Source organism: Kogia breviceps, chromosome 8 (assembly GCF_026419965.1).
Source record: "Kogia breviceps isolate mKogBre1 chromosome 8, mKogBre1 haplotype 1, whole genome shotgun sequence".
NCBI classification, from domain to species: Eukaryota; Metazoa; Chordata; class Mammalia; order Artiodactyla; family Physeteridae; genus Kogia; species Kogia breviceps.
Window position 1 is genome coordinate 38,697,476 of NC_081317.1, and position 14,161 is coordinate 38,711,636.

The 14,161-nt window shown below is 39.9% G+C and overlaps 1 protein-coding gene across 1 annotated transcript in view; it reads right to left on the bottom strand.

Annotated features, from left to right (window-relative positions):
* The window catches only part of NAA35 (N-alpha-acetyltransferase 35, NatC auxiliary subunit), a 97,207-nt gene extending 86,063 nt beyond the window's left edge, over window positions 1–11,144 (bottom strand). The window contains exons 1-2 of the mRNA XM_059072441.2: window positions 10,772–11,144; window positions 9,965–10,093 (exon numbers count right to left, since the gene is read on the bottom strand). Coding sequence (XP_058928424.1) covers window positions 9,965–10,088 — 124 coding nt within the window. The 5' untranslated portion in view covers window positions 10,089–10,093; window positions 10,772–11,144. The remainder of the gene's footprint in view (window positions 1–9,964; window positions 10,094–10,771) is intronic.
* Window positions 11,145–14,161: the final 3,017 nt, after the last annotated feature.

Consider the following 14,161-nt stretch of genomic DNA (forward strand, 5'->3'; position numbering starts at 1 on the left):
AAAATTTATTTCATTGCGTTGACATTTACAATGATGATGCAAAAGCAATGGTGTAAAGAGGAAAAGGGCAAAACTCTGTAGCTTCAGCACAAATCAAGACAGTGGCCCCAAGATAAACAGTGTATTCTTCACTTCCATGCACTTTCACTTAAGAAGTCCTTGATGGAACAGTAAAAATTATTAATCCCAGGGCCAGGACCAGAGTGCAAGTAAGGCATGTAGGGTGCAAAATTTAAGGAGGCACTTTCAAGTAGTGCCTTCTTAAATTTTGTACCCTAACTGCCTCACTCACTTCATCCTAGGGCTGGTCCTGATATACTTAATTAAATTTCAATCTTTGAATACATCTTTTTAATATTCTATTTGACAAACGGGAAGTATACATAAACACTTCCTCTGCTTACCAAAGTAAGAGACTGTCTCAAGGAAAAGCTCTTGCACAACTATCATGTAACACCACTTTTACTTGAAAGAACAGTGACAAATTAGTTATTCAGACTTGACAATATAGCATCTTCTAGAAAATAAATGAGTTTGTCGCTTTAGGAAAATAACTGACAAGGTTTATTGCCAGTGATAAAATTTGAGCTTTCAAGAAAAAAATCAGAATTTTGGAAAACATGTATCTGCCACTGTGAACTTGACAGTGTCCCAATACTTTAAAAGGCTTTCCTGAGGATACTGTGGCGATATTAACAAATGTGCTTTTTAATACTGTATAATGAAGTGTGCCAACACTTAGAAAATGTGCTTAACTCACTAAACCAATATTTTGCAAATACCAATGCATGTTACAAAATTAGGCATGGATAAAAGATCCATTCAACGTTCTAGACAGACCAATATACTTTATGTAACACAGCATGAAAGGTCCACTGATATGCTTTCAGATTCCACACTGCAAACTTAATCTTTAAGAAAACTACCACCTGCCAAGTTCTGGTATAGTAGCAAAGAATATCCACAATTACCTGAAAAGGTTCCACCATCTTTTAACTACATATTTGGTGAGGCCTGATATACCTCCTATACTTCTACCAAAACGACATGTGGCAACAGACTGAACACAGAAGCAGATAAGGAATTCAGGTGCCCTCTATTATGCCAACATCAAAGAGATTTTCAAAAGTATAAAACAATGCCACTCTTCAAATTTGTTCTTTGTTTTGGAAAATACATTTTTCATTTTAAAAACGTTCTGCTGACATGCAATGGGTTTATTACCATTTTCAAATGAACAAGTATTTTTAAAATTTGTTTCAAATTCTAATACCGTAAACATCAATATACATATAATACACATAAACAATACTTTTTAAAAGCATAAGAGGGTATTTTTAAGAGTATAATGGGGTTCTGATACCAAAAAATTGAGAACTGCTGTAATAATTTACCATATACTTAGGGTAGATTTGGGTACCAAATAGCTTCACTGAATACTCCACAGACCTAGAAGCAAGTCGATCACTCTAGGCCCTGATTTTATCATCTGTAAAATGAAGATGTACTAGATGATTCTGTTAAAGTTCCTTAGGACATCCTCCCTTTTGCCTTGGAAATGAACAATGAACTATAACTTGTAGCTGGAGTTTGGGTTTGCAGCAGTGCTAAGCACTTGAAGCATACGATCATTCTCCTGAAGAAAAGTAATCTAACGGGATGAGAAAAACATGTAACTATTTGACAACGCAAATACATTTTACCCCCTTATAAATGAGAAGATAATTTGAAAACTGGTATTACAGATCTTTGAATATATTTCTACACATAACATTGTAAATCATGGTTAAGTTCCCTGCTAGGGTCGCTATGAAGACCCTACTGAATCTATGATATAGCTGGAATCCAATAATGTTGTACACTGATAATTAAACAGATGAATTAAAAGTTTACCCCTGGGTAAAGGTGGCCAACTGAACACATGCAACAACCTTTAACTCCCTCCTGAAATCTCATTTAAACAATTAAAGGAAAAAAAAATTTTTTTTTAAAAAAGCTATGAACCTAAAGGAAGAGGAAAAATTGGTGCAGAAATAATACAACAAAATTAGGGAAACTTGGAAACAGAAAAACAAGTCGTTTCCTAGCAAACCCAAGAAAAATAAAACCAGCAGTGGAGAAAGCCAAAACCACCCCGATTTACCACTTACCTCTGAAAGTGAGGATATAAAGATGTGCTAAAATATAGAGAACTGAGCCATCAGACTGCCCAGAGCCCTGCCCTAATTTACAGAAGATAACTACCCCTCCCTCACCCTGGATAATAGTGAAGGTCTTCTTTGAAAAGGGCAAACCAAAAAATCTCCAGGGACAGGTTATTTGAAGGGTAGCCGTTCAGTACTGGAAAGAGGGGGCATTAAGTGACTATGTGAAAATTCCAGACCTCTTCCCCCACTTAACTGTTAAATCACAGGCAGACAGTCAAATCTTCAACCTCAAGTAGGAGATTAGATAAATTTTCTCTACAGAATATAATCTTTCCAAGAGGAAGGAGATAAATAACTGACACCAAAGGTTCTCCAACACAAAAGCCAAGTAAGATCACCTGATACTGGCGTTCATAGCAGAGGAGTCCTGCTCAAAAATTCGGAGCTTCCAGCTGGCTTTTTGGCAGCCCCCCCTCCCCCCACTTCGACAGGCAACAAAGGATTCTTAGATATCTGAAGTAATCCCCTAACACGAATGATAGAAACCAAAGAAAACAAACTAAAAAAGGCAAGTTGGAGGAAAGATACCATGTTGGGAAACAAAATTTCAAAAGAACTATTATTGGGCTTCCCTGGTGGCGCAGTGGTTGAGAGTCCGCCTGCCGATGCAGGGGACACGGGTTCGTGCCCTGGTCTGGGAAGATCCCACGTGCCGCGGAGCGGCTGGGCCCGTGAGCCATGGCCGCTGAGCCTGCGCGTCCGGAGCCTGTGCTCCGCAACGGGAGAGGCCACAACAGTGAGAGGCCCGCGTACCGCAAAAAAAAAAAAAAAAGAACTATTATTATTCTTAGAAAAAATAGTGCAACCCTGAAACAAAAACACTCTAATTAAAAAAAGAAACATTCAGAGGGAAATAAATCTTAGAAATGAAAAACATTACAGCAGAAAAGAAAAATTAAATTGAGAGTCTTAGTCCACTCAGGCAGCTATAACCAAAATACCATAAATTGGGTGCCCTATGAATAACAAACTTTTATTTCTCACAGTTCTGGACGCTAGAAAGTCTGAGATCAAAGTACCACCAGATTCAGTGTCTGGAGAGGGCCCACTTCCTAGACAGCCATCTTTTCACTATAACTTCACATGGCAAAAGGGACTAGGGAGGCTCTGTGGGGGTTTTTTTCATAGGAACATCAATCCCAATCATGTGGGCTCCACTATGATGACCTAAGCACCTCCCAAAGGCCCCATCTCTTAATATCATCATTAGGTTTCAATATATGATTTGGGGGGACACATTCAGTCCATAGCATTGAGGAAAAATACAGAGATGGAAAATGGGCAAGAAAGCATAAGAAAAAAACAGATAATCAGCCTAGACGTTTCAATATCCAAAAAGTAAACACTCCATAATGTGAATAGAGAAAAAAAACAAAGAGGAAATAGAGTAATTCAAGAAAGTTCCCCACAGAATATGTGAAACAGAAAAGACCAAACTGAAGCAAAAACCTATCAGACTTGAATAGCATATTCCACATATAAAAGAAGAAAGACTCAAGATAAATGAACCCATCCATGTTTGTCACTCAGTGGTACGTGGAGTGCAGTGTTGAGAAGGCATGTGAAGGATCTACAGTTGTCCCGTGAACAACATGCGTTTGAACTGCATGGGTCCATTTATACACGGATTTTTTTCAATAAATATACAAAAATATATGTGTAGAACATCCTGTGCAAGACTTGTATTGAAGTGGAGAGCCTATCCTTACAAAGACACAGGAATTACAGAGGGAAGGAAGAATGAAATGGGGTCATCGGCGTCTTCCCGCAGCTCCGTAAATCTGTTGACAATTGCCAAACTCAGAAAGCCACGTGAAAGAGAGAGAGTCAACAGTAAGGAAGAACAGAGGATATCTTTGACTGGCATTTCTGTCATTCATGATTAAGAGTGGAATTTAAATATCCAACTGAAAAATTAATGTGTGAAATTCTGGATGAAAAACAAGTTTTAAAAAAGAATGCTGTGGGACTTCCCTGGTGGTGCAGTGGTTAAGAATCTGCCTGCCAATGCAGGGCACACAGGTTTGAGCCCTGGTCTGGGAAGATCCCACATGCCGCGGAGCAACTAAGCCCGAACACCACAACTACTGAGCCTGCACTCTCGAGCCCTCGAGCCACAACTACTGAGCCCGTGTGCCACAACTACTGAATCCTGCGAGCCTAGGGCCTGTGCTTCGCAACGAGAAGCCACTGCAATGAGAAGCCCGTGCACCGCAATGAAGAGTAGTCCCCATTCGCCCCAACTAGAGAAAGCCCATGTGCAGCAACGAAGACCAAACAGCCAAAAATTAATTAATTAATTAATTTTTTTAAAAAAAAAGAATGCTGTAGTTGTAATGGTAATGATCATGGTGGTGCTCATGTATGGAAAAACTATACACAGAAGCAAGTTAAATCATTGATATTTTAGGTATATACTTAATTAAGACAGTGTTTAGTTTTTGCAAAAGTTTGGATTTAAACTAAAAATTCATTTGGATTTAAAATAAAACTATTTTTAAGAAAAAAAGAAAAAATTCCCTAGAACTGAAAGATCAAAGTAAAAGGGCTCCAGAGTCATCAACAAAGCAAACCATTGTGAAAGTTCTGGACATGGGGAACAAAGAAAAGATACTAAAAGGTTACATATGAAAGCTCAGTAATCAGAATGTCATCAGACACTTGAGCAATATGCTCAAAATTCTCAAACATACCCAGATGTATTATCAATAAAGTGGGAGGATACAATAAAGACATTTTCAGACACCCAGAGTCTTAAAAAACTCTATCTCCCATGCGTTTTACTCAGGAAGATAATAAAGATGTCTAATCAAAACAAGGGAGAAAAGTAAGAAACCCCAGGCTGACGATGAAGGAAGATCTCAGGATCACACCAGGTACAAAAGGCAAAAGTTCAGATCTGAGCAAAGTAAGGGACTTGAGAAGAAATTTCTTTATGGAGATTAAAAACAATAGGATGTCTGATGTGCCTGAATAAGAAGATTTAGACAGCTGATGAAGGGTGTAAGGTAGAATTAATGACAAGTACATGGTTTCTGAGTAAATTTTTTTGCATAAAACAGAAATGTGTAGGAAGGGAAAAGCAACATCAGTTTTACTCTTTGGCTCAGCTATGAATAATATTTGCATAGCTCTAACTATGTGGGGGGAAGTCCATAGATAATGCCCAAATGGGACTGGGGGAATCAAGAAACAGCAATAAAAGCCTGCTATCTAGAATCATGATTACTAAAATAACCAACTAACAGGGGGGAAATGGTGACTTCTGAGGACACCTTTTCTATTGACCAAAGCTCCTAACATAGAGCAGGAAAAACAATACAAGATTAAGGGGGAAATCTGGTAAGAAGAGCCTTCAAAATGCAACAAAGGCCCCATTCCCTTCCTACTGCATGTGCTATTTAACGCTAGTCGTTAGAGGTCTTATGACATCCATGTGTTCCTTTCCTAAAAAAATCCAAGGTCAAAGAGGTTAAATGATAGCTGAACATTCTTAAAAGTAATCTAAATGGAGTGAACTAAGCAGCATTACTGATATTTTGGGCAGAAAACTTATTTTTTGTGGGGGCCATCCCATGCATCAGATGATTAGCTGCATCCTCAATGTGCACCCACTAGACACTGGTAGCAAACCCCCAAATGTGACAGCCAAACACGTCTCAAGACATTGGCAAATGTCCCTTCAGGGGCAAAATCACCCCTGGTGGAGAACAAGAACGATCCACAATTACCAGTGCTGTTCACCCCATCCATGCCCCACCACTAAAAATATTCTTGATAGTATAGAACAAGGAAAACATAATTTTCATTTCCAAAACCAAAATCACTTAAAAAAATGTTTTACAGGTTGCCCTGATCTTTCATCAGGACAACTTTTGTCCATCTTTTTCCTCTTAGAATGGTAACAAACAGCAAATGCATAGAACAATGATTCTCAAACTGGGGTTCATGAATTGAGGGGGTGGAGTGAAAGTCCATTAAAATTTTATCAAGAATCTATACTTCTTCTACAATAATTGTTAAATGCTATGCCATCAGTTCAATGATAACCTTTTTAAAAGATTACAGAAACATATTCCAGACCAAATGGATGATAACATTATAACCAAGTATTGCTAGTGTCAGGGCCCAAGCTTGTGTTCATAATTATGCTGGTTCCTGGCAATCACCCACAATGACAGCATTTCATGTAATACAGGTTCTCATACTTCTGAAGTACAAGATCCAGATATTCTCTGGTTTGAAGAAACATGACCTTAGAATATTCATTTATTCTTAAAAACAAATATATCGTCCTGGGTGAGAGAAGACAACAGGAAAGAAGAGAAATAAGAGGCTTAAGCATCCTGGAATTTAAATGAGGGAAGAGAAAACAACAAAAGTTTTCTGAAAGTACTAGGCAAGACCTAAAGGAACTGGATGGCTCATGGGGGTCCTAAACAGTGATACCTGTTATAAAGATTGACTAAGGAAGAATGAACTAAGCCATCAAAGAGAGAAGAAAATAGGATGAGAGGATGGGCCCATATCCTCCTAAATTAGAATTTAAAAAGAAGAAAAGTAATTATAGCTGACCTTGGATTACCTCTGGGCTCTAGACACCTAATGGTGTCAACATCCTAGGATAGGTTGTTGGCTATGAAGAGCAAGTGTGGAAGAAGGGAATCTAGCAGGCAGAAGCGGCAGCAGCAGTGTATCTTTTATGATCATTTATGTTTAAGTGAAGTGTCTAAGTTGTAACTTTGTAATTCAGCAAGTACCTAAATATAGAAAAACAAATGGAATATAGACAAACAAATGGAATATAAAGAGCAGAGGCTTTACAGGTAATAAAATGAGATGGACTGAATTAGGCAAGGTTTCCCAGAAAAGGGAAGCTCAGAGGTGTAATTTAGACGAATGATATGTTACATATCAGGTAAAATAACACTGATGGCACTACACATTCAAAATAATTTGGAAAAGAAAAAAAAAAAAGCCTCAATGTCAGCTATAGGAAATGTGGCAGGAATGTGTGCCATGTGACCAATAAGAAATAAATGATGCAAGTTAGAATTTGATCCAGAAGATTTTGAAAAGCCACTAAAAGAATAAGTAGAAATGTGCATGAAAAACGCTGTCATCAGTATGCAGATTATTTTATAGTACTCCCCTCCCCCGAAATCACCAAAGTCTATCTAAATGCCATCACACTGTTATCAAAGAGAAACCACCGCGACAGTTAAGAAAAAGATGTAATGGTATGTGTATTAAATTTAGTTTTCAGAAAGGTGTTAGAAGTCTAACCTATAATCAAGGCTATGAATCTGATTATTTCAGGAGGGAAAACAAATTATTAATACCATAGGCTCAAGAATGCTAACAGCCTTCAGTCCTAAAATCATACATAAAGATTAATTCTATATCAACTTTTTAGTTTCAAGAAGTATACCTCACATTTGAGCCACTTGAGACAGTACAAGTGTTAATTATGGAGGAGTATTTAATAGGACAGTCTGATGCTGGCAACAAAATGATATGCCACACTCTCTCAATCCACACTGAAGCAGGTATTAAACCGTATTTTCTACTCAAGGTTCCTTCCCCAAAGAAGCAGAATTATTCACTGTTCATCAAACATAAAGGTCTCTGGGCTTCCCTGGTGGTGCAGTGGTTAAGAATCCGCCTGCCAATGCAGGGGACACGGGTTCGAGCCCTGGTCCAGGAAGATCCCACATGCTGTAGAGCAGCTAAGCCTGTGCGCCACAACTACTGAGCCTGCACTCTAGAGCCCGCGAGCCACAATGACTGAGCCTGTGTGCCACAAATACTGAAGCCCAGGCGCCTAGAGCCTCTGCTCCGCAACGAGAAGCCACCGCAACGAGAAGCCCACACACCGCAACAAAGTGTAGCGCCCACTCGCCACAACGAGAGAAAGCCCACATGTAGCAACAGAGACCCAACACAGCCAAAAATAAATACATAAATAAATTTATATTTTAAAAAACATAAAAGTCTCACTGAACTTTGGCTCTAATGGTTCATCTCAGTTTAGAGTAATTCCCTAACATTCACTTAACAGAAACTTGACCACTCCTTTATGGCCCAACTCAAGCCATATATACTTCATAAAACCTTTATAGGTCACTGAAAATCAATTCAAGATTACAGGTGTGATCCACTTAATAGTCTAAGAACACTGAGCACAAAAACTACACTGTAACTTACACTTCATTCACCCTTAGAGACACATATTTGGGCAGTCACCCAATGCTCAGTCTAACGTTCTTTCCACTATCTCACGTAGGCATACTTCAACTGGACATGTATTTCAAAACAGTCGAAGGGTAAGCACATGAGTTATCGCTTTGCTTATACTCAGCTGGCTCCCTTTCCACCTGCAGCTGCTCCAAGTCTTTACTCCTCTCCTTAGGAGCACTACTCTAAACACACGTCACCATCACTAAAAGTCTAACCCTCTGTTCACCAAGAAAATAGAAGCCATCAAGGTGTGAATCCCTCCACCATTCCTCCCCACCCACTTAGAAATATACCTGTATCTTCATCATCTTAACCTTCATTCTCCTGTCTCAGTAAGTCCCTATTCTTTTCCTGAGGTTAATTTCTCTACAATGTTCTTGATCCCATCCTCTCTTAAAAGTTCAAGCTCTCACTCTATCATTTGTTCCTTTCTCTTACCTTCATTCTCTCCCTCTCTAAGGCTCTCTCCTCTCATACAACAAACATGCTTATTTCTCCAATCATTTATGCCCAAGCATCTACTGAACTTACTATGTGCCAGGCACCGTTCTGTGTGCTAGGGTTATCGACAGGATTTCTGCACTCACAAAGCTTATATTTCAGTGGATGAAGCTAACAATAAAAGATAATTGAAAATGATGGTTTCTCACAGTAGGTAAGTGCTACGAAGAAAATAAAGCAGGGTGATTCAACTGAGGTGGAGCTGGATAGAAGAGAATGAGGGGATAAATCTGCTTAGATTGGCTTTTGAGACCTCACTGGGACGGTAACATTTTTAAAAAAATATTTATTTATTTATTTGGCTGCACCGGGTCTTAATTGCAGCATGAGGGATCTAGTTCCCTCACTAGGGATGGAACCTGGGCCCCCTGCATTGGGAGCACAGAGTCTTAACCGCTGGACCACCAGAGAAGTCCCTGGGACAGTAACATTTAAGTGGTCAGGAAGGAGCCAGCTATGTAAAGACCCGGGAACACGACCTTAGTGTGTTTAATGAGATAAGGATCTCATGACTGAACATAATGAGTCTAGTGGAGCAGTGGTACCAAAAAAAGTCTGAGTCAGACACTATATCACATAGGCCAAAGGGAAGAAGTTTGAATTTTATTCTACATGCAACAGAAAGCCACTGGAGAATATTAAGCAGGGAATGACATGATCCGATTATTTTCAAACCTCAAATATACAATAATACTCCCGTCTTTAGGGCGACAGAATTTGTATTTCCAGTTTGAAATTATTGCTATGTGCTCTCTAACTTGTTATTTAAAAGTTAGAAAATTTTAACCCAAGAAACTGCCGGAACATCTGTATTTAATGCTATATCCTATATAAACTGGCTTTAAATGAAAGTTAAAATCAGAGGATAGAGGATGAATAAGTATGGTTAACAAACTCGATAAACCACACATGTTGATTTTTTTTCCATTTATTGAGATAGTTTATAAATCACAATCCACATTTTTATTGCACCCTTTCCCAAATTTTGAACTTCTAATTCAAAAATTCAAACTCACCTCGACAAGCTTCTTCAAAATCTTGGGTTATGTCCACCCAGTTTGTATTGCTTTTTTCCATCTTTTCTGGTATACTGAGCTCCCATCCTGAATCATCATCGTCTACAGAAGCTTTCATAACCATTATTCCTATAAAATTAATATTGGTGTAAAAGAGAGGATGTAGCTTTCAGGGCAAGAGTATTTGCAAACCATGTGCGTTTAAGCATTGGATGAAAGTCTTACTAAACTCTTTAAGCAGAGCTCTTCTGAGTTTGAGGACCGCACTGTAAAAACCTATCTTACTGCAATTAAATCCCACGTCAATTAACACTGCTGCTGCTTTGCCTATTTAGGAAGAAAAAAATCACAAACCATCCCACCACTGGCCCAAAGAGAACCAACTCCAGAGCTTCCTACTTCCAACACTGGCCACAAATAACCAAGGCACTCTTCAGGGTCCCCTCTCGAAGCCCAAGACCCCAGGAACTACTCAAGTCAAGGTGGTCCCTCACCTGCCCGGAGCTCGCCGGGCCAACCTCTCCCGGCCCGGCCGGACCCCTACACAGCCTGTCCGGGGAGCATGGCGTGAGGGAGCGCACCGCCGGGCCCCAGCCGCCGGGCTCAGGGCGGGGTAGCACCTGAGGAGGGGACCGCCCCACCCGGGTCAGCCCGGCCCGGCCCCAGCCCCACGGGCACGGAGATAAGGACAGGGCTGTCGTCGCGCGGGAGAACTGGCATGCCCGGTGCCAGGTTGTCGCCCCGATAACACCGAGTAAGGCCAGGGCGCCGGCGGGCAGCGGGCACGGGGAACCCCGCATTTCCTACCTGAAGCGCGGCGGGAGGGCAGGGGCCGCAGGGTGACCTGGCGTCCCCAGGGTCCGCCACGCGCGCGGGGTGCTGCGGCTCTCTGACACCGGAGGGAAGAAGTCTCAATGGCTCCGCACGGCTGTCCCTACCTACTTCTCCCGTGGCCACCCGCGCCGCCACGCACCGTCCAGATCGCGGAAATAACGACGCCGCCTGGGCCGCCGCCGCCAACCCCTCCCCTCTCAGCCCAGCCCGACCGGCCGCGTGCGCGCATGCGTACGCCCGGTGCGCGCGACCCCGCCTCCTCTCCCTCACGCCTTGGGACTTCGCGCTCCCCGGCCACACCCCCTTCCTCGCTACCGACAGCCTTCGACAGAGGCGGCTATCTTCTCTTCTCGCGGGATTAGAGCCAATCGCGAGACCGGAAGCTACCTTCCTTCTCCAGCCTGCGGCCTTGTCCTGGGTAGTGGGTGGGTGCCGGTAAGGGGCGGAGCCTGAAGAGCCCGCCCCGCTTCGCGCCGCGCGGTTCCCTGGGAAATTCTTAGAAAGGTGCCGGGGAGGCGCGAGGAAACGTTGCAAGTACGCGCAGGCCTTAGATGTTGGAGCCTTAAATGAAGAGCCCAGCTGCGAGAGCTCCATCGAGCTGGTGCTGCCGCCTGACACCGGTTTTATGTTTCCTAGAGAGCCTGGGGATTTCGTGCAGAAAAATGGAAACAAAATATAAGCAGAATCAAGCCAGTTATTTTCTTTTAGACCCTTTACATGGTTTAGATTTTTCCTGAAATTAATAAAATGATCAGTTTTAAAGTGGGGTTACATAAGTAGACTAGTATGGGTAGGAAACGAAAGGCATGCTTATCACTACATAGCCAGTAAGATCGCCAGAATTTTAAAAACGGTATCAAATGTTGACAACATGGAGAAGCTGGACCTCTCATATGTTCCTGATGGGAATCCAAAATGGTCCAACCACTTTGGTAAACAGTTTGTCTTTTACTATAAAATTAATCATGCATTTACATGATCCAGCAATTACACTCCTAGGTATTTACTTAGGAATGAAATTGTGCACACACAAAAGCTTTTTCTTTTTCTTGGTGAAGCCATGTTAATTTCTTTTTTAAGTGAATTTGACTTTCAGTGCAGTTCCAATTCATGCTTCTAGAGATACATGATCTCCAAAATGTTAAAGTAATTTCAGTCAATTGAGCCTTCAATGGCAAAGCTTATAAATTATATTTATTAGTATGGTCAAGATAAGAAGGGAGTTTGGGCTTTGATTATAAAATGCAGCATCTTTCTCTGATTCTCTTGGCTAAACTTTTCCTCTTCTTTTTTCCATTCTTTTCTTTGTTGTCTTCCATCTTTCTGGCTCGAATTTCCTTCATTAAATCAAAAAATACCTTGTCAACATTAGCTTGTGTTTTAGCAGATGTTTCCGCATAGTTAACATTCCACTGATCGGCTCTGGTTTTTGCCTCTTCATAGCTTTATTTTCAATGATCAAAAACTGGAAACAACCATAATGTTCATCATCTGGTGAATGGATAAACAACTTGTGGTATATCCATACAATGATATGTAATTATTCATATAATGAATGGTAATTATCAACAAACAGGGATGACTACTTGACATGCAAAAATATGAATCTCATAAAACATTATTCTGAGCAAAGGAAATCAGAGTATGAGCAAAAGAGTATGATTACATTTATATGAAATTCTAAAAAAGACTAATCTATCATGACAAAACAGAACAGTAACTGCCAAGAGACAAGGTGGGCGTCAAGGAAGGATTCATTGGAATAGGGCTAGGTGATTTGAGGGGATGGAAATGTTCTGTATCTTGATTATGGTGGTGGTTATATGGCCGAATTCATTTGTAAAAATTCATTGAAGTACACACAACGTGTGCATTTTACTGTGTGCAAATCAAACCTCAGTAAAGTTAATTTTAAAAACAGAAAAATATACATCTTCATGTCTCAAATAGAATAATGTTTCCTAAGGGCAGGAGCTTTAACTATTTTGATCAAAGTTGTATTCCTACCATAAAAAGCAGTGGTTGGCCTATAGTAGGTACTCACTAAATACACTGAAGATAGGGATATAGAAAAGAATGACAGTAAAACAGAAATTTATATTGTTTCTCCAAAAGCATTTGATGATCTTTTCAGAGGCCATAAGAAATCTAGAAAAGGATGAACTGACTGCATCTGAGTTATTCAGTATTATGTTTAGATTGTGACAAAAAACAATACAGCACACAAAAACAAAACAAAACACTAAATTTTTGAAATAAGACTGCTTCCAAAATAACTCAAAAAAAAGTCAGAAAGAAAAGAAAAATCACCAGAACAAAGTAGCCAAGTGAAACAGGATTTTCTTAGTTTCTTTACTAAAACCATAATTTATTTGAAATTCAAATTTATTTTCACAACTTCTAATTATCTCTCTGCTTTAGAAACCATTTTCCCTGAGGAGAGGTTTAACTTATGATGCCATCCATATGCTTCACAATGTTGAAAAATGAGTGTTTTACACATTAGTTAGACTGCATATTGAATAAACGAATGCAAAGGAACTGATTGACAAATAGTTGGTCTACCTAAACAAGCCTATAGATGTCGAATAGATGGGCATTTTTGGAGAGCTGGAAACTAACTGCTATGAGTCTAAGTCTTGACTTGTAAAATCCTAAGTTTTCCACGCTTAAACATTTGTGTTGAGAGGAAATTTAGCTTGACGTCATCACATTGTACTGACACTGGGAACCAGTAAAACATGATTTTGATAAAAGAAGAGCTGCCAAAGTGAATTTTATGTTTGAATGTATTCAGTTTTACCACTACATAAAAGAAGCTAAGGATGTCCTAAAGTCTATAGGCAGTTCAGAGACATGCTTTCAGAAAAGGAGATAGAGCCCAGCAAAGACTGCCACTGTGTCCTCCCTGCTGTCAGCTGCACACAGTGGGGTGTCACTCCAGAACCTTGCTTCAGACATGATTCCCCCCATCTATTAAACCATTGATGTCTCTTAAAGAAAAAAAAAAAAAGAAAAGGAAATAGAAAGAGTAAAAATATCCTACTGTATCACCATGTTTCTGTGACAAAAAGAAAAATGGCATTATTTTTTACTAGGTAATATCAGTTTAGTTAGTTCTATTATATTTACATTCTCCTTATTAAAAGTCTTATATTTTATGTATTTTAAGATACAGTAATCCAATAAAGAGTTATGAAAAAGTTAAAGTAAACTTCTGTGTTAAGGGATAATGTATAAGTATCCTCTGTATGATGTTTCTAATTATATTTTTCTCACACATTAAATAGTTGTTCCTACTACCAATTACTAATGATCACCACTGTTAATTAGTCCTATTGTTTTGTTTTAAAAACGGCATTT